The sequence below is a fragment of the Anomaloglossus baeobatrachus genome, chromosome 8 (assembly GCF_048569485.1).
Source record: "Anomaloglossus baeobatrachus isolate aAnoBae1 chromosome 8, aAnoBae1.hap1, whole genome shotgun sequence".
Lineage (NCBI taxonomy): Eukaryota > Metazoa > Chordata > Amphibia > Anura > Aromobatidae > Anomaloglossus > Anomaloglossus baeobatrachus.
Window position 1 is genome coordinate 240,833,076 of NC_134360.1, and position 20,120 is coordinate 240,853,195.

General features: G+C 52.1%; 1 protein-coding gene and 1 long non-coding RNA gene across 4 annotated transcripts in view; one reads left to right on the forward strand and one right to left on the reverse strand.

Moving 5' to 3' along the window:
* The window catches only part of LOC142248955 (uncharacterized), a 447,867-nt gene that overhangs the window by 67,357 nt on the left and 360,390 nt on the right, over positions 1-20,120 (reverse strand). The gene's annotated exons all lie outside the window — the stretch shown is intronic.
* The window catches only part of LOC142249338 (uncharacterized), a 97,865-nt gene that overhangs the window by 37,749 nt on the left and 39,996 nt on the right, over positions 1-20,120 (forward strand). Inside the window, exons 4-8 of the mRNA XM_075320965.1 lie at positions 122-242; positions 2,988-3,065; positions 4,134-4,193; positions 5,463-7,521; positions 7,841-7,899. Coding sequence (XP_075177080.1) covers positions 122-242; positions 2,988-3,065; positions 4,134-4,193; positions 5,463-7,521; positions 7,841-7,899 — 2,377 coding nt within the window. The remainder of the gene's footprint in view (positions 1-121; positions 243-2,987; positions 3,066-4,133; positions 4,194-5,462; positions 7,522-7,840; positions 7,900-20,120) is intronic.

Sequence of the window (20,120 nt, forward strand, 5' to 3'; positions counted from 1 at the left end):
GAATCATCTGTACTAATTCTTTATATAATCCAGGATCAGATTGATGGAGGTTTATAGTGAGGTCTACAAATATCAAAATGTGCAGAACAGTTCCTATATATAAATTTTTCTATTTCTGCAGGTGAAACAATACCGACTCAGGCACCGAGCTCAGAACCTCCCACTTCAGTATCCACAACCACAAGACTAACAACAACAACCACACAGCCTCCCACCACTACCGAGCCTCCAACTACTACACAGCCTCCAACCAGCACTGAGCCTCCAACTACTACACAGCCTCCAACCAGCACTGAGATTACAACTACTACACAGACTCCAACCAGCACTGAGCCTCCAACTACTACACAGCCTCCAACCAGCACTGAGCCTCCAGCTACTACACAGCCTCCAACCAGCACTGAGCCTCCAACTACTTCACAGACTCCAACCAGCACTGAGCCTCCAACTACTACACAAACTCCAACCAGCACTGAGCCTCCAACTACTACACAGCCTCCAACCAGCACTGAGATTCCAACTACTACACAAACTCCAACCAGCACTGAGCCTCCAACTACTACACAGACTCCAACCAGCACTGAGCCTCCAACTACTACACAGCCTCCAACTACTACACAGACTCCAACCAGCACTGAGCCTCCAGCTACTACACAGCCTCCAACCAGCACTGAGCCTCCAACTACTTCACAGACTCCAACCAGCACTGAGCCTCCAACTACTACACAAACTCAAACCAGCACTGAGCCTCCAACTACTACACAGACTCCAACCAGCACTGAGCCTCCAACTACCACACAGCCTCCTACCAGCACTGAGCCTCCAACTACTACACAGCCTCCTACCAGCACTGAGCCTCCAACTACCACACAGCCTCCAACTACCACACAGCCTCCAACCAGCACTGAGCCTCCAACTACTACACAGACTCCAACCAGCACTGAGCCTCCAACTACTACACAGCCTCCAACCAGCACTGAGCCTCCAGCCACTACACAGCCTCCAACCAGCACTGAGCCTCCAACTACTTCACAGACTCCAACCAGCACTGAGCCTCCAACTACTACACAAACTCCAACCAGCACTGAGCCTCCAACTACTACACAGACTCCAACCAGCACTGAGCCTCCAACTACTACACAGACTCCAACCAGCACTGAGCCTCCAACTACTACACAGCCTCCAACCAGCACTGAGCCTCCAACTACCACACAGACTCCCACCACTGCCGAGCCTCCAACTACTACACAGCCTCCAACCAGCACTGAGCCTCCAGCTACTACACAGCCTCCAACCAGCACTGAGCCTCCAACTACCACACAGCCTCCAACTACCACACAGCCTCCAACCAGCACTGAGCCTCCAACTACTATACAGACTCCAACCAACACTGAGCCTCCAACTACCACACAGCCTCCAACTACCACACAGCCTCCAACCAGCACTGAGCCTCCAACTACCACACAGCCTCCAACCAGCACCGAGCTTCCAACTACTACACAGCTTCCTACCAGCACTGAGCCTCCAACTACCACACAGCCTACAACCAGCACTGAGCCTCCAACTACCACACAGCCTCCTACCAGCACTGAGCCTCCAACTACCACACAGCCGCCTACCAGCACTGAGCCTCCAACTACTACACAGCCTCCTACCAGCACTGAGCCTCCAACTACTACACAGCCTCCAACCAGCACTGAGCCTCCAGCTACTACACAGCCTCCAACCAGCACTGAGCCTCCAACTACCACACAGCCTCCAACTACCACACAGCCTCCAACCAGCACTGAGCCTCCAACTACTATACAGACTCCAACCAACACTGAGCCTCCAACTACCACACAGCCTCCAACCAACACTGAGCCTCCAACTACCACACAGCCTCCAACTACCACACAGCCTCCAACCAGCACTGAGCCTCCAACTACTACACAGCCTCCAACCAGCACTGAGACTCCAACTACCACACAGCCTCCAACCAGCACTGAGCCTCCAACTACTACACAGCCTCCAACCAGCACTGAGGCTCCAACTACTACACAGCCTCCAACCAGCACTGAGGCTCCAACTACTACACAGCCTCCAACCAGCACTGAGCCTCCAACTACCACACAGCCTCCAACTACTACACAGCCTCCAACCAGCACTGAGCCTCCAACTACTACACAGCCTCCAACCAGCACTGAGCCTCCAACTACTACACAGCCTCCAACCAGCACTGAGCCTCCAACTACTACACAGCCTCCAACCAGCACTGAGCCTCCAACTACCACACAGCCTCCAACTACTACACAGCCTCCAACCAGCACTGAGCCTCCAACTACTACACAGCCTCCAACCAGCACTGAGCCTCCAACTACCACACAGCCTCCAACTACCACACAGCCTCCAACCAGCACTGAGCCTCCAACTACCACACAGCCTTCAACTACGACACAGCCTCCAACCAGCACTGAGCCTCCAACTACTACACAGCCTCCAACCAGCACTGAGACTCCAACTACCACACAGCCTCCAACTACCACACAGCCTCCAACCAGCACTGAGCCTCCAACTACTACACAGCCTCCAACCAGCACTGAGCCTCCAACTACTACACAGCTTCCAACCAGCACTGAGCCTCCAACTACCACACAGCCTCCAACCAGCACTGAGCCTCCAACTACTACACAGACTCCAACCAACACTGAGCCTCCAACTACCACACAGCCTCCAACTACCACACAGCCTCCAACCAGCACTGAGCCTCCAACTACTACACAGACTCCAACCAGCACTGAGCCTCCAACTACTACACAGCCTCCAACCAGCACTGAGCCTCCAACTACTACACAGCCTCCTACCAGAACTGAGCCTCCAACTACTACACAGCCTCCTACCAGCACTGAGCTCCCAACTACCACACAGCCTCCTACCAGCACTGAGCCTCCAACTACCACAAAGACGCCAACCAGCACTGAGCCCCCAACTACACAGACTCTAATCAGCACTGAGCCCCCAACTACCACACAGCCTACAACCAGCACTGAGCCTAAAACTACCACACAGACTCCAACCAGCACTGAGCCTCCAACTACTACACAGACTCCAACCAGCACTGAGCCTCCAACTACTACACAGCCTCCTACCAGCACTGAGCCTCCAACTACCACACAGCCTCCAACTACTACACAGCCTCCAACCAGCACTGAGCCTCCAACTACTACACAGCCTCCTACCAGCACTGAGCCTCCAACTACCACAGAGCCTACAACCAGCACTGAGCCCCCAACTACCACAAAGACGCCAACCAGCACTGAACCCCCAACTACACAGACTCTAATCAGCACTGAGCCCCCAACTACCACACAGCCTACAACAAGCACTGAGCCTCCAACTACCACAAAGACGCCAACCAGCACTGAGCCCCCAACTACACAGACTCTAATCAGCACTGAGCCCCCAACTACCACACAGCCTACAACCAGCACTGAGCCTAAAACTACCACACAGACTCCAACCAGCACTGAGCCTCCAACTACCACACAGCCTCCAACTACTACACAGCCTCCTACCAGCACTGAGCCTCCAACTACCACACAGCCTCCAACTACTACACAGCCTCCTACCAGCACTGAGCCTCCAACTACTACACAACCTCCTACCAGCACTGAGCCCCCAACTACCACACAGCCTCCCACCAGCACTGAGCCTCCCACTACCACACAGACTCCAACCAGCACTGAGGCTCCAACTACTACACAGCCTCCAACCAGCACTGAGGCTCCAACTACTACACAGCCTCCAACCAGCACTGAGGCTCCAACTACTACACAGCCTCCAACCAGCACTGAGCCTCCAACTACCACACAGCCTCCAACTACTACACAGCCTCCAACCAGCACTGAGCCTCCAACTACTACACAGCCTCCAACCAGCACTGAGCCTCCAACTACTACACAGCCTCCAACCAGCACTGAGCCTCCAACTACTACACAGCCTCCAACCAGCACTGAGCCTCCAACTACCACACAGCCTCCAACTACTACACAGCCTCCAACCAGCACTGAGCCTCCAACTACTACACAGCCTCCAACCAGCACTGAGCCTCCAACTACCACACAGCCTTCAACTACGACACAGCCTCCAACCAGCACTGAGCCTCCAACTACTACACAGCCTCCAACCAGCACTGAGACTCCAACTACCACACAGCCTCCAACTACCACACAGCCTCCAACCAGCACTGAGCCTCCAACTACTACACAGCCTCCAACCAGCACTGAGCCTCCAACTACTACACAGCTTCCAACCAGCACTGAGCCTCCAACTACCACACAGCCTCCAACCAGCACTGAGCCTCCAACTACTACACAGACTCCAACCAACACTGAGCCTCCAACTACCACACAGCCTCCAACTACCACACAGCCTCCAACCAGCACTGAGCCTCCAACTACTACACAGACTCCAACCAGCACTGAGCCTCCAACTACTACACAGCCTCCAACCAGCACTGAGCCTCCAACTACTACACAGCCTCCTACCAGCACTGAGCCTCCAACTACTACACAGCCTCCTACCAGCACTGAGCTCCCAACTACCACACAGCCTCCTACCAGCACTGAGCCTCCAACTACCACACAGACTCCAACCAGCACTGAGCCTCCAACTACCACAGAGCCTACAACCAGCACTGAGCCTCCAACTACCACACAGCCTCCTACCAGCACTGAGCCTCCAACTACCACACAGACTCCAACCAGCACTGAGCCCCCAACTACCACAAAGACGCCAACCAGCACTGAGCCCCCAACTACACAGACTCTAATCAGCACTGAGCCCCCAACTACCACACAGCCTACAACCAGCACTGAGCCTAAAACTACCACACAGACTCCAACCAGCACTGAGCCTCCAACTACTACACAGACTCCAACCAGCACTGAGCCTCCAACTACCACACAGCCTCCAACTACTACACAGCCTCCTACCAGCACTGAGCCTCCAACTACTACACAACCTCCTACCAGCACTGAGCCCCCAACTACCACACAGCCTCCCACCAGCACTGAGCCTCCAACTACCACACAGACTCCAACCAGCACTGAGCCTCCAACTACCACACAGCCTCCAACTTCTACACAGCCACCTACCAGCACTGAGCCCCCAACTACCACACAGCCTCCTACCAGCACTGAGCCTACAACTACCACACAGACTCCAACCAGCACTGAGCCTCCAACTACCACACAGCCTCCAACTACTACACAGCCTCCTACCAGCACTGAGCCTCCAACTACTACACAGACTCCAACCAGCACTGAGCCTCCAACTACCACACAGCCTCCAACTACCACACAGCCTCCTACCAGCACTGAGCCTCCAACTACTACACAGCCTCCTACCAGCACTGAGCCCCCAACTACTACACAGCCTCCTACCAGCACTGAGCCTCCAACTAATACACAGACTCCAACCAGCACTGAGCCTCCAACTACCACACAGCCTCCTACCAGCACTGAGCCCTCAACTACCACACAGCCTCCTACCAGCACTGAGCCCCCAACTACCACACAGCCTCTTACCAGCAATGAGCCCCCAACTAGTACACAGCCTCCTACCAGCACTGAGCCTCCAACTACTACACAGCCTCCAACCAGCATTGAGCCGCCAACTACCATACAGCCTCCAACCAGCACTGAGCCCCCAACTACCACACAGCCTTTTACAAGCACTGAGCCTCCAACTACCACACAGCCTCCAACCAGCACTGAGCCCCCAACTACTACACAGCCTCCTACCAGCACTGAGCCTCCAACTAATACACAGCCTCCAACCAGCACTGAGCCTCCAACTACCACTCAGCCTCCTACAAGCTCTGAGCCTCCAACTACTACCCAGCCCAAAACCAGCACTGAACCTCCAACTATATCACAGCCTCCTACCAGCACTGAGCGTCCAACTACCACACAGCCTCCAACCAGCACTGAGCCTCTAACTACCACACAGCCTCCTACCAGTACTGAGCCCCCAACTACCACACAGCCTCCAACCAGCACTGAGCCCCAAACCACCACACAGCCTCCAACCAGCACTGAGCCTCCAACTACTACACAGCCTCCTACCAGCACTGAGCCTCCAACTACTACACAGCTTCCAACCAGCACTGAGCCTCCAACTAATACACAGCCTCCAACCAGAACTGAGCCTCCAACTACTACACAGCTTCCAACCAGCACTGAGCCTCCAACTAGCACACAGCCTCCAACCAGCACAGAGCCTCCAACTACCACACAGCCTCCAACCAGCAGTGAGCCTCCAACCAGCAGTGAGCCTCCAACTACCACACAGCCTCCAACCAGCACTGAGCCTCCAACTACCATACCTACTACTAGCACTGAGCCTCCAACTACTACAGAGCCTCCTACTAGTACTGGACCTCCAACTACCACACAGCCTTCTACCAGCAGTGAGCCTCCAACTACCACACAGCCTTCTACCAGCAGTGAGCCTCCAACTACAACACAGCCTCCTACTAGCACTGAGCCTTCAACTACCACACAGCCTCCTACCAGCAGTGAGACTCCAACTACCACACAACTTCCTTCCAGCACTGAGCCTCCAACTACCACACAGCCTCCAACCAGCACTGAGCCTCCAAATACTACACAATCTCCTACTAGTACTGGGCCTTCAACTACCACACAACCTCCAACCAGCACTGAGTCTCCAACCACCACACAGCTTACTACAAGCACTAAACCTCCAACTACAACACAGCCTCCTATTACCACTGAGCCTCCATCTACAACGCAACTTCCCCCTACCACAGAGCCTCCAACTACAACACAGCCTCCCAATACAACGCAGCCTCCCTCTACCACAGAGCCTCCAACTACTACACAGCTTCCCACTACCACAGAATCTCAATCTACAACACAGCTTCTCACTACCACTGAGCTTCCAACTACAACAAAGCCTCCAACTACTAATGAGTCTCCAACTACAACACAGCCTCCCACTACAACAGAGCCCCCAACTACAACACAACCTCCCACTACGATTGAGCCTCACACTACTACACAGCATCCCACTACCACTGAGCCTCCAACTACAAGAAAGCCTCCAACTACCACACAACCTCAAACTACCACAGAACCTACAACAACACAGCCTCCCACTACCAGTGAGCCTCCAACTAAAACACAGCCTCCCACTACCAGTGAGCCTCCAACTAAAACACAGCCTCCTACTACAACAGAGTCTCCAACAACCACACAACTTCCCACCAGTACTGAGCCTCCAATTACTACACTGCCTCCATCCACAACAGAGCCTCCAACTACTATACAACCACCCACCACCACACAGCCTCCAACCAGTACTAAGCCTCCAACGACTACTATGCTAGTGTCAACCACAACTGCTAAGAACATACTACCATTAACATTCAAGATTGTAAACAGAACATATACGCCCAGTCTCCAGGACCGATCATCTACAGACTATGAAAGACAGTCCACTGAAATAATACAGAAAGTAAGTAACAATGAATTCTAAAGAAGGGAGGTGAAATGTATTCAATTAAATGCTCCTACGATATAATTCCTGGTTTTCATTTTTCCCTTTTTGACAGTTAAAATAACAATCTACGACTGATAGAAACATGTAGGAAATTTATAACAACATTTGCTCCATTTCCCCTCCTGTAGTGACTTGTCCATCATCTGCTGCGTCGCTCCCATCTAGGAGTATAGACTGCAGCAGAGCGGACTAGAAGCCACAGCACAGGATGATGGGGGATTCCCACTGTCATTACTGGACCCTCACCCTTCTCTCCTTTCACCTCTCTCTACAGATGCTGGTGTTTTTCAGTAGATATTTCATCGTTATAAGAATAACCATAAGAATATTTAGGTAAGTTCTTATATATAAGTATGAAGTATACAGTGATAATAAGCCGGGAGGAATATAACTGTTATCAGCGGCAGCCGGGGACATCACTACTGCCACATTCATTTATCTGTTTGTTTAGGGTTTTTTTTATAGGGAAGGCGCCATAAAAAAAGAAACATTTTTTTCAACTATGGAAAAAATGTAAAATATTAATATTTACTTTGTTTAAAAAGTATCATTTGTTTTAATGGCGTAAAATATGAAAAAAATTAAAAAAGGCTTATGTTTTCCCTTTTTTAACACTAGGAAGAGCAGCTGCTAAAATTTGTCATGAAAACCTAGTGTACAACTGGCCTGCATTATAACAGCAGTGAAAGTGGGTGGGGCCTGGTCACATGGTCCTGATGTCACCAATTCCCTCCCCTTCTGGTGGTTTGCAAAAGAATAAGGGAGGATTAGTGTTGAGCGAGTACCTGACTATTCGTATTCACTATACTCATAACGAGTACTGTCTAATACTCGCGTATTCATTTCGAATAGCGTGTGCAATGCAAGTCAATGGGGGATACTCTCAATGTAACGATTAACCCGAATTCCGCACTATTCTCTACTCACACGAATAGTACGGCATTCAGGTGACTCGTTACATTGACTTGCATTGCAGACGCTATTTGGAATTAATACGCGAGTATTAGACAGCACTCGTTATGAGTATAGCGAGTATGACTAGTCAGGTACTCGCTCAACTCTCAGGAGGATGAATTTTAAGATCACAGAGAGGAACCATTCTGCTGGTGACTGCAAAGCGATACTGAAACGTGGAACGTGTTAAAGGACGGCTGGGATAGTGCTCCACTGTATAATGTGTCCAATATATAGTGCTCCACTGTATAATGTGTCCAATATATAGTGCTCCACTGTATAATGTGTGCAATATAAAGTGCTCCACTGTATAATGTGCCGCATATAGTGCTCCACTGTATAATGTGCCGCATATAGTGCTCCACTGTATAATGTGCCGCATATAGTGCTCCACAGTATAATGCACCCCATATAGTGCTCCACTGTATAATGTGCCGCATATAGTGCTCCACTGTATAATGTGCCGCATATAGTGCTCCACTGTATAATGTGCCGCATATAGTGCTCCACTGTATAATGTGCCGCATATAGTGCTCCACAGTATAATGCACCCCATATAGTGCTCCACTGTATAATGTGCCGCATATAGTGCTCCACTGTATAATGTGTCCAATATATAGTGCTCCACTGTATAATGTGTGCAATATAAAGTGCTCCACTGTATAATGTGCCGCATATAGTGCTCCACTGTATAATGTGCCGCATATAGTGCTCCACTGTATAATGTGCCGCATATAGTGCTCCACAGTATAATGCACCCCATATAGTGCTCCACTGTATAATGTGCCGCATATAGTGCTCCACTGTATAATGCGCCCTGTCACAAACCACCGGGGGGGTCACTCAGAAATCCCCCGCGCTGGCTACCAGTACGTCACAATCGGGGGGTAACAAGTGGGGGTCACCCCTACTTTATACCTCCCGACCGACAGACAGAGCACGTGACGCGCTCTCTAGCGCCCCTCTTATAGTCAGGCCAATTATGGAATTGCCCGACAATAAGCAAGGAGGCCGCTATACTACTTATGCCGATTATTGAAGGGCCCCCGGCGAGAGAAGGGTATATATTCCCCCGACCTCCGCGGGCGGAATATATAAACTCTCCCCGAATCTCACTGGCCTCCCCACAATAATCCTTGGCACAACTCGCTGCCACCAACCGATTTACGGTAACTATTAGCCGAACACACAGACGTGGGATTCAAGATCGAGATAACAGAACAGCCCAAGATTAATTATATAATTTAATCAGCCTAAAGCACACTAGAAACTACAATATATACAATAGGGAATCTACAGAATATACATATGTCAGAGTACAGTTACAGATAAAGCATGGTTTACAAACAGGTATGCAAATTCAATCAGTTACCTTGTGTGTCTGGCCACAGGGGGGCGCTGTAGACCAGGTTCCTAGGATTCTTCCTCACAGGTCTTTCCCAACCAGGCCCCCGAGCAGAAGAACGCTGGAAAATGGCCGAAGTAGGGTTATCAACCTGGGCAGATCCAGGTCCCCTCCTACCTTAGTGACCTCACAGGGAAGCACTGCCACTCCCCCTGCATGGATCAGAATTATCCAGCAAAGGGGATTTTGGCTATAACTTTGCCTGGGAGCGTCGTAGGCAGACGCCAATGCTCTCATTGTGACAGTTATGAATTTAGCTACAGAACGAGGGGACTCATGACCTGTCTGCCAGTTCCCCATTGGCTGATATCACGCCTGGGGCATTTCCCAATGTCCTGTTCCCATAAAAAGGGGGTGCCGGCATCGTCCACATGCGGAGACACCATTTTTATGGTTGCCATATTTATCGGAAATATGGCTTGCGAGATATGAACCATTTTTTACTGGAGTCGTTCTGTCTGGCTATTTCCATAGCCTTGCTAACTAGCTAGCAGCTCCTACTACAGGGTGACGGCAGGGAGTCATCCTGTGTCCATTGTCCTGAAGCCACCTAATTTCCATATCACAGGACATGGCCATGGATTTGTTGCTAAACCAGTTGTGTGAAGGGAAGGGGGTAGTGACACCAGGAGAGGGCTTCCTGACATGACTTGAATGTCATGATTTATCGTCATATCTCCGGATTTACCTCACACCTCCCCCCTTTTGAGGGCGCTAGGGGGCAGCACACTCCGGTGTTCCCCCGTGCGCCCGTCCGCGACCTCTCCTTGTCGGGACAGCCCGTCTGCGTTACCGTGGTCACGGCCCCTTTTGTGGCGAATGGTGAAGTTGTATTGCTGGAGCGCAAGGCTCCATCGCAACAATCGCCCATTCGTCCCAGAGACGGTGTGCAACCAGCTGAGGGGATTGTGGTCCGTCTCCACGATGAAGTGGCGCCCGTATAGATAGGGTTGCAGACGCTGCAGGGCCCACACTATGGCCAGGCACTCCTTCTCCATCGTGGAATAGGCAACTTCCCTTGGTAACAGCTTCCTGCTCAGGTACAAGACTGGGTGCTCTTGGCTCGCAGAGTCCACCTGGCTGAGCACCGCACCGAGGCCGAAGTCACTGGCGTCGGTCTGTACTACAAACGGCCGCGTGAAGTCGGCTGCCTGTAGCACGGGCGGGCTGGACAGGGCGTCCTTTAGGGCCCGGAAGGCTGTCTCGCAGTCCATTGTCCAATCGACTGCAGAGGGCAGCTTCTTCTTGGTGAGGTCCGTCAGGGGCTTTGCCAGGCTACTATAGCATGGAACAAACCTCCTATAGTACCCGGCGGTCCCCAAGAAGGACATCACCTGCTTCTTGGTCCTGGGGGTGGGCCAGGATGCGATGGCCTCCACTTTCTCAGGCTCGGGCTTCAGTGTTCCCCCACCTACCCGGTGACCGAGGTACTGGACCTCGCTCATGGCCAGCTGACACTTTCCCGGCTTGATGGTCAAACCTGCCCGGTGGATCCGCCTGAGCACCTGTGCTAGATGCTCTAGGTGGTCCTCCCAGGTGGGACTGAAGACGGCAATGTCATCCAGGTACGCGGCCGCGTACCCTTCAAGTCCCTTGAGCAGGGTGTTGACCATCCGCTGGAAAGTGGCAGGGGCATTCCTCATCCCGAATGGCATCACCGTGGACTCGTACAGTCCAAATGGGGTAATAAAGGCAGAGCGTTCCCTGGCCTTGCGAGTCAGGGGGATCTGCCAATATCCCCGGCTCAGATCCATGATGGTCAGGTACTGAGCCCCGGCCAACTGATCGAGCAGGTCATCGATGCGTGGCATTGGGTACGCATCGGCGACCGTGACCGCATTGAGCCCCCTGTAGTCCACGCAGAACCGAGTGGTTCGGTCCTTCTTAGGGACGAGGACTACAGGCGAGGCCCAAGCGCTGTTGGATGCCTGGATCACCCCCAGCTTCAGCATCTCGTCAATCTCCTGGCGCATGTGTTGCTGCACCTCCAGGGAGACCCGATATGCTGAACGCCGGATCGGGGGATGATCCCCAGTGTCCACGTGATGGACAGCCAAGTCAGTCCTTCCGGGCTGGTTGGTAAACAACCCCCGGAAGGGGTGTAGGGTGGCCCACAGCTGGGACCGTTGGTCCTCCAAGAGCTGGTGGCCAACCTCCACATCCTCAATGGATCCGCCTGCCCTAACCTGGGCTAGCATATCCAAGAGGGTTTCCGCTTCTCCCTCCTCGGGCAGGTTGCACACGGGGAGCGCACATGCCTCCCGCTCATGATGTGCCTTCATCATGTTCACATGGAAGGGCTTCCGCCTTCCACGGGCAGGGTCCAGGGTGACCAGGTACGTCACAGGGTTGAGCTGCTGGTACACGAGGTATGGGCCTTCCCAGGCTGCCTGAAGCTTGTCCTGTGGTACGGGGACCAGTACCCACACCTCTTGACCCACTTGGTAGGTCCTCTCACAAGCGTTCTGGTCGTACCAACGCTTCTGATCAGCCTGGGCTTGAGCCATATTGTCGTGTACCAGTTGCGTCAAGGCCTGCATTTTGTCCCGGAAGCGCATGACATACTCGATAACCGACACTCCAGGGGTGGCCAAATCCCCTTCCCAAGCCTCTTTCACCAGAGCCAGGGGGCCCCGCACACGTCGCCCGTACAGGAGCTCAAACGGTGAGAATCCTGTTGAGGCCTGTGGAACCTCCCGGTAAGCAAATAACAGGTGTGGGAGATACCGCTCCCAGTCACGCCCATGGGAGTCGACCAACATCTTAAGCATCTGCTTTAAGGTGCCATTGAACCGCTCGCACAGGCCATTAGTCTGTGGATGGTACGGGCTGGCCACCAGATGTCGCACCTGGACTTGCTTACAGAGGGTCTCCATCAGCTGGGACATGAATTGGGTCCCCCGGTCGGTGAGCATTTCCTGGGGAAAACCCACTCGGGAGAAAATCTCCAGCAATGCGGTGGCCACCTTGTCAGCCCGAATGGACGACAAGGCCACTGCTTCTGGGTACCGGGTGGCATAGTCCACTACCGTCAGTATGAAGCGTTTCCCGGAGCTGCTGGGGATGGCCAGCGGGCCGACCAGATCCACAGCCACCCTCCTGAAAGGCTCATCGATGATTGGCAGAGATACTAGTGGGGCTTTGGGGTGTGGCCCCGCCTTCCCCACTCTCTGACAGGTTTCACACGAACGGCAGTAGGCAGCCACATCGGCCCCCATTTTTGGCCAGTAGAAATGCTGGTTTAACCTGGCCTTGGTCTTAGCGATCCCTAGGTGTCCGGCCATCGGAATCTCATGTGCGATCCGCAACAACTCCGTCCGGAACGGATAGGGTACCACCAACTGTCGGTCCCTGGGCCACGCCTCCGGTGAACCCTGCTGGACCGTGGCCCGGTACAGCCGTCCTTGGTCCCAGACCACTCGCTCCGGGTCCGAGTCCGAGGGAGGCTGTGCCGCCTGCTCCTTTAGAGCTTTCAGGCTGTCGTCAGCTTCTAACGCTGCCTGAAACCCCTGACCAGATGTGGCCAGAATCGACGAGACTGTCACATCTTCGGTCAGTACCCCGGGACCTGTGTCCTGGCCTCCACCTGACTCGGCTGCCACTTGGTCAGAAGGGGAAGAGCTATCGGACCTCCGGGAGGCCCCTTGGCTTCCAGCACTCCCACTGCGGGTGACAGCGGCCACAGCCGCTGCGACCGTGGGTCGTGCCTGCTCCTCCTCCGTTCCTGACCAAGTCGCCGGTTCAGGCAGACCTACCTGGCTTCCTGACACCCCGGTTGTGGGGGAACCCTGCACCGAGATCTTACCTGGGAGCACTTCCGCTCCTGGACCGGCCCCAATCTCACCTGCCTGTTCCCCCCCTGCAGCAACAGAACCCCGCTGTGAAATCTCTGGGGACCCCACATTTGCTGTGGTAGCCCCCACCCCACACACTGGTCCTCCCCCTGCAGCACCCTGCTCTCTGCTTATCCCTGCAGAGGGCAACAGATCCCAGCTCACAGGCTGGTTACTTGTAGAGGCATTGTCACACCTTTCTCTGACCCCCTCCCCTGTCACAGCTGCAGCTGTGTGTGTGTCTATGGTGTCTGTGCAAGCAGAAATATCAGAGTTCACTCCCTCCTCCCTTACATCATTCATAGATAACACATTAACATTGTTAGGAGTCATGTCAGTACGGGCTGAAGGTTCAGCCCTTGGTTGGGGCCCAAACTGGGAGGTTATCTGCCCCAAATCTGTCCCAAGTAGCACGTTTGCAGGGATCCGATCAGTTACCCCCACCTCCCTCACCCCTCGCCCTGCGCCCCAGTCCACATAAATGTCAGCAACAGGCAGCGCCGGGTCAATGCCTCCAATCCCGGAGACAGCGAGGGTTTTTCCAGGGATCAAGTCTTGGGGGGACACCATCTCAGGCCGCACCAGAGTCACCTCCGAGGCGCTGTCTCGCAGTCCTATGGTCACAGACTGGCCGACGGTGACAGGTTGGAAGCTGTCCAGGGACCTACCACCACCCCCACCCACACAATACACCTTGGGCGGCCCTTGGGACGGGGACGGAGCCGGGGCCTTGGGACGCTGAGGGCACATGGCCTTGAAGTGTCCAGGTAGGTTGCACTGGTGGCACCGTCTTGGCTCTGCCACGGGCCTGGAGAGGGGAGTTGAGGGGGACACCCCCTGCAGTCTAGGGGCAGGTGGGGCAGTCGCAGAGTTCATCTTACCCCCTCTCCAGGTGCTGCTGGTGGCTGCTCTCCTGGCTTCAGGAGCCCGATTGTTGGTGTAGTCATCTGCCAGGGCAGCTGTAGCCGTGGATCCCTTTGGCTTCTGGTCTCGGATGAACTGGCGGAGATCCTCAGGGCAGTTCCACAAGAGTTGCTCCGTGATGAACAAGTCCAGGATCTCCGGTCCGGTGGAAAGCTGCAGGCCTTGGGTCCAGTGGTCGGCAGCTCGGGCAAGTGCCCGCCGGTGGTCAGCCCAGGAGTCCTTTGGTCCCTTCTGCAGCGTCCGGAACTTCTTGCGGTAGGACTCCGGGGTGAGGTTGTACTGTTGGATCAGGGCCCGCTTGATGGTGTCGTAGCCCTGATCCGCCTCAGCAGGCAAGTCCCCAAGGATATCCAGGGCCTTACCCCTTAAACGGGGGGTCAGGTATTTGGCCCACTGGTCCTTGTTCAGATGATGCTGCAAGCAAGTCCGTTCAAAAGCAGTCAAGAAAGAGTCCAAGTCTCCATCCTTCTCCAGCACTGGGAAGTCCTCAACACGGACCTTTGGAAGTTTGGTGTCTGGAAGGTCACGGGTGGCTGATGAGGGCCGGAGCTGAGCTAGCTGCAGCTGGTAGTTACGCTCTGCCTGGCGCTCTTCACGCGCTGCTTGCCGCTCACGCTCGGCCATGAGTTCCTTGTAGCCCTCCCGGTCTCCAGCCTGGCGTAGGGCCATAGCCATTTGAAGAAGGCTATCCGAGCCTCCCAGGCTCGGTGGAATGGCACGTGGTGATCTGCGGCCCGCTGCGGAGCCTGGTGATTCACTGTCCATTGCAGAGCGGAGGGCTGGCATCTGGCTCGTTGAGGACCCTTGGGCGAGCTGCTCCTCATCTTGTCCAGCAGTGCCCGGTTGTGCAATGTCCTCTGCAGAGCTGTTTTCTGGCGTCGAGCTCCTGGAGGACTCGTGGGCAACCTCCTCATTACTGCCCACAGCACCGTCCTCCCTCTCTTCGGCTCCTGCTTTAGCATTGGCCAGTTGCATAGCTCTGCTCCTGGTGCCATCAGCCATTCTTGCAGACTTTTGGTCACTGACACAGAACTGACACCTGATGCCTCCACACACCTTACAGTATCTGCACTCTGACACTCTAGTGTTGAGCTAGTCTGAAGACCCCAGCAGCCACAGCTGCTGCAGGCAGTCTTTAGTGTCTGGGAGTATGGGTCTCACACTCACACACACTATTATCTCGATCCCACCGCTTGCCACCAATATGTCACAAACCACCGGGGGGGTCACTCAGAAATCCCCCGCGCTGGCTACCAGTACGTCACAATCGGGGGGTAACAAGTGGGGGTCACCCCTACTTTATACCTCCCGACCGACAGACAGAGCATGTGACGCGCTCTCTAGCGCCCCTCTTATAGTCAGGCCAATTATGGAATTGCCCGACAATAAGCAAGGAGGCCGCTATACTACTTATGCCGATTATTGAAGGGCCCCCGGCGAGAGAAGGGTATATATTCCCCCGACCTCCGCGGGCGGAATATATAAACTCTCCCCGAATCTCACTGGCCTCCCCACAATAATCCTTGGCACAACTCGCTGCCACCAACCGATTTACGGTAACTATTAGCCGAACACACAGACGTGGGATTCAAGATCGAGATAACAGAACAGCCCAAGATTAATTATATAATTTAATCAGCCTAAAGCACACTAGAAACTACAATATATACAATAGGGAATCTACAGAATATACATATGTCAGAGTACAGTTACAGATAAAGCATGGTTTACAAACAGGTATGCAAATTCAATCAGTTACCTTGTGTGTCTGGCCACAGGGGGGCGCTGTAGACCAGGTTCCTAGGATTCTTCCTCACAGGTCTTTCCCAACCAGGCCCCCGAGCAGAAGAACGCTGGAAAATGGCCGAAGTAGGGTTATCAACCTGGGCAGATCCAGGTCCCCTCCTACCTTAGTGACCTCACAGGGAAGCACTGCCACTCCCCCTGCATGGATCAGAATTATCCAGCAAAGGGGATTTTGGCTATAACTTTGCCTGGGAGCGTCGTAGGCAGACGCCAATGCTCTCATTGTGACAGTTATGAATTTAGCTACAGAACGAGGGGACTCATGACCTGTCTGCCAGTTCCCCATTGGCTGATATCACGCCTGGGGCATTTCCCAATGTCCTGTTCCCATAAAAAGGGGGTGCCGGCATCGTCCACATGCGGAGACACCATTTTTATGGTTGCCATATTTATCGGAAATATGGCTTGCGAGATATGAACCATTTTTTACTGGAGTCGTTCTGTCTGGCTATTTCCATAGCCTTGCTAACTAGCTAGCAGCTCCTACTACAGGGTGACGGCAGGGAGTCATCCTGTGTCCATTGTCCTGAAGCCACCTAATTTCCATATCACAGGACATGGCCATGGATTTGTTGCTAAACCAGTTGTGTGAAGGGAAGGGGGTAGTGACACCAGGAGAGGGCTTCCTGACATGACTTGAATGTCATGATTTATCGTCATATCTCCGGATTTACCTCACACGCCCCATATAGTGCTCCACTGTATAATGTGTCCAACATATAGTGCTCCACTGTATAATGTGTGCAATATAAAGTGCTCCACTGTATAATGTGCCACATATAGTGCTCCACAGTATAATGCACCTCATATAGTGCTCCACTGTATAATGTGCCGCATATAGTGCTCCACTGTATAATGCGCCCCATATAGTGCTCCACTGTATAATGCGCCGCATATAGTGCTCCACAGTATAATGCACCCCATATAGTGCTCACTGTATAATGCACCGCATATAGTGCTCTACTGTATAATGCGCCCCATATAGTGCTCTACTGTTCAATGCACCCCATATAGTGCTCTACTGTATAATGTGCCCCATATAGTGCTCCACTGTATAATGCGCCCCATATAGTGCTCCACTGTATAATATGCCGCATATAGTGCTCCACTGTATAATGTGCCGCATATAGTGCTCCACTGTATAATGTGCCGCATATAGTGCTCCACAGTATAATGCACCCCATATAGTGCTCCACTGTATAATGTGCCGCATATAGTGCTCCACTGTATAATGCGCCCCATATAGTGCTCCACTGTATAATGTGTCCAAAATATAGTGCTCCACTGTATAATGTGCCGCATATAGTGCTCCACTGTATAATGCGCCCCATATAGTGCTCCACTGTATAATGTGTCCAACATATAGTGCTCCACTGTATAATGTGTGCAATATAAAGTGCTCCACTGTATAATGTGCCACATATAGTGCTCCACAGTATAATGCACCTCATATAGTGCTCCACTGTATAATGTGCCGCATATAGTGCTCCACTGTATAATGCGCCCCATATAGTGCTCCACTGTATAATGCGCCGCATATAGTGCTCCACAGTATAATGCACCCCATATAGTGCTCACTGTATAATGCACCGCATATAGTGCTCTACTGTATAATGCGCCCCATATAGTGCTCTACTGTTTAATGCACCCCATATAGTGCTCTACTGTATAATGTGCCCCATATAGTGCTCCACTGTATAATGCGCCCCATATAGTGCTCCACTGTATAATATGCCGCATATAGTGCTCCACTGTATAATGTGCCGCATATAGTGCTCCACTGTATAATGTGCCGCATATAGTGCTCCACAGTATAATGCACCCCATATAGTGCTCCACTGTATAATGTGCCGCATATAGTGCTCCACTGTATAATGCGCCCCATATAGTGCTCCACTGTATAATGTGTCCAAAATATAGTGCTCCACTGTATAATGTGTGCAATATAAAGTGCTCCACTGTATAATGTGCCGCATATAGTGCTCCACAGTATAATGCACCTCATATAGTGCTCCACTGTATAATGTGCCGCATATAGTGCTCCACTGTATAATGCGCCCCATATAGTGCTCCACTGTATAATGCGTCGCATATAGTGCTCCACAGTATAATGCACCCCATATAGTGCTCACTGTATAATGCACCGCATATAGTGCTCTACTGTATAATGCGCCCCATATAGTGCTCTACTGTTTAATGCACCCCATATAGTGCTCTACTGTATAATGTGCCCCATATAGTGCTCCACTGTATAATGCGCCCCATATAGTGCTCCACTGTATAATGCGCCCCATATAGTGCTCCACTGTATAATGCACCCCATATAGTGCTCCACAGTATAATGCACCCCATATAGTGCTCACTGTATAATGCACCACATATAGTGCTCTACTGTTTAATGCACCCCATATAGTGCTCTACTGTATAATGCGCCCCATATAGTTCTCCGCTGTATAATGTCCCCCATAAAGTGCTCCACTGTATAATGTGCCCCATATAGTGCTCCACTGTATAATGTGCCCCATATAGTGCTCCCCTGTATAATGTCCCCCATATAGTGCTCCACAGTATAATGTGCCCTATATAGTGCTCCACGGTATATTGTGCCCCATATAGTGCTCTATTGTATAATGTGCCCCATATAGTGCTCCACTGTATAATGTGCCCCATATAGTGCTCTATTGTATAATGTGCCCCATATAGTGCTCCACTGTATAATGTGTCTCATATAGTGCTCCACAATATAATGTGCCCCATATAGTGCTCCACAATATAATGTTCCCCATATAGTGCTCCACTGTATATTGTGCCCGATATAGTGCTCCACAGTATAATGTGCCCCATATAGTGCTCCACTGTATAATGTGCCACATATAGTTCTCCACTGTATATTGTGCCCCATATAGTGCTCCACAGTATAATGTGCCCCATATAGTGCTCCACAGCATAATGCGGCCCATATAGTTCTCCACAGTACAAAATGCCCATATAGTGCTCCACAGTATAATGGGCACTATATACTGCTCCCCTGTATAATGTGCCCCATATAGTGCTCCACAGTATAATGTGCCCTATGTAGTCCTCTACAGTATAATGTGCTCCATATAATGCTCCACAATATAATGTGCCCCATATAGTACTCCACATTATAATGTGCTCTATATACTGTTCCTCTGTATAATGTGCCCCATATACTGCTCCACAATGTAATGTGGTCCATATAGTTCTCCACAGTACAAAATGCCCATATAGTGCTCCACAGTATAATGGGCACTATATACTGCTCCCCTGTATAATGTGCCCCATATAGTGCTCCACAGTATAATGTGCCCTATGTAGTCCTCTACAGTATAATGTGCTCCATATAATGCTCCACAATATAATGTGCCCCATATAGTACTCCACATTATAATGTGCTCTATATACTGCTCCTCTGTATAATGTGCCCCATATACTGCTCCACAATGTAATGTGGCCCATATAGTGCTCCACAGTATAATGGGCCCTATATACTGCTCCCCTGTATAATGTGCCCCATATACTGCTCCACAATGTAATGTGCCCCATAAAGTGCTCCATTGAATAATGTGCCCCACATACTGCTCCACTGTATAATGTGCCCCATATGTATA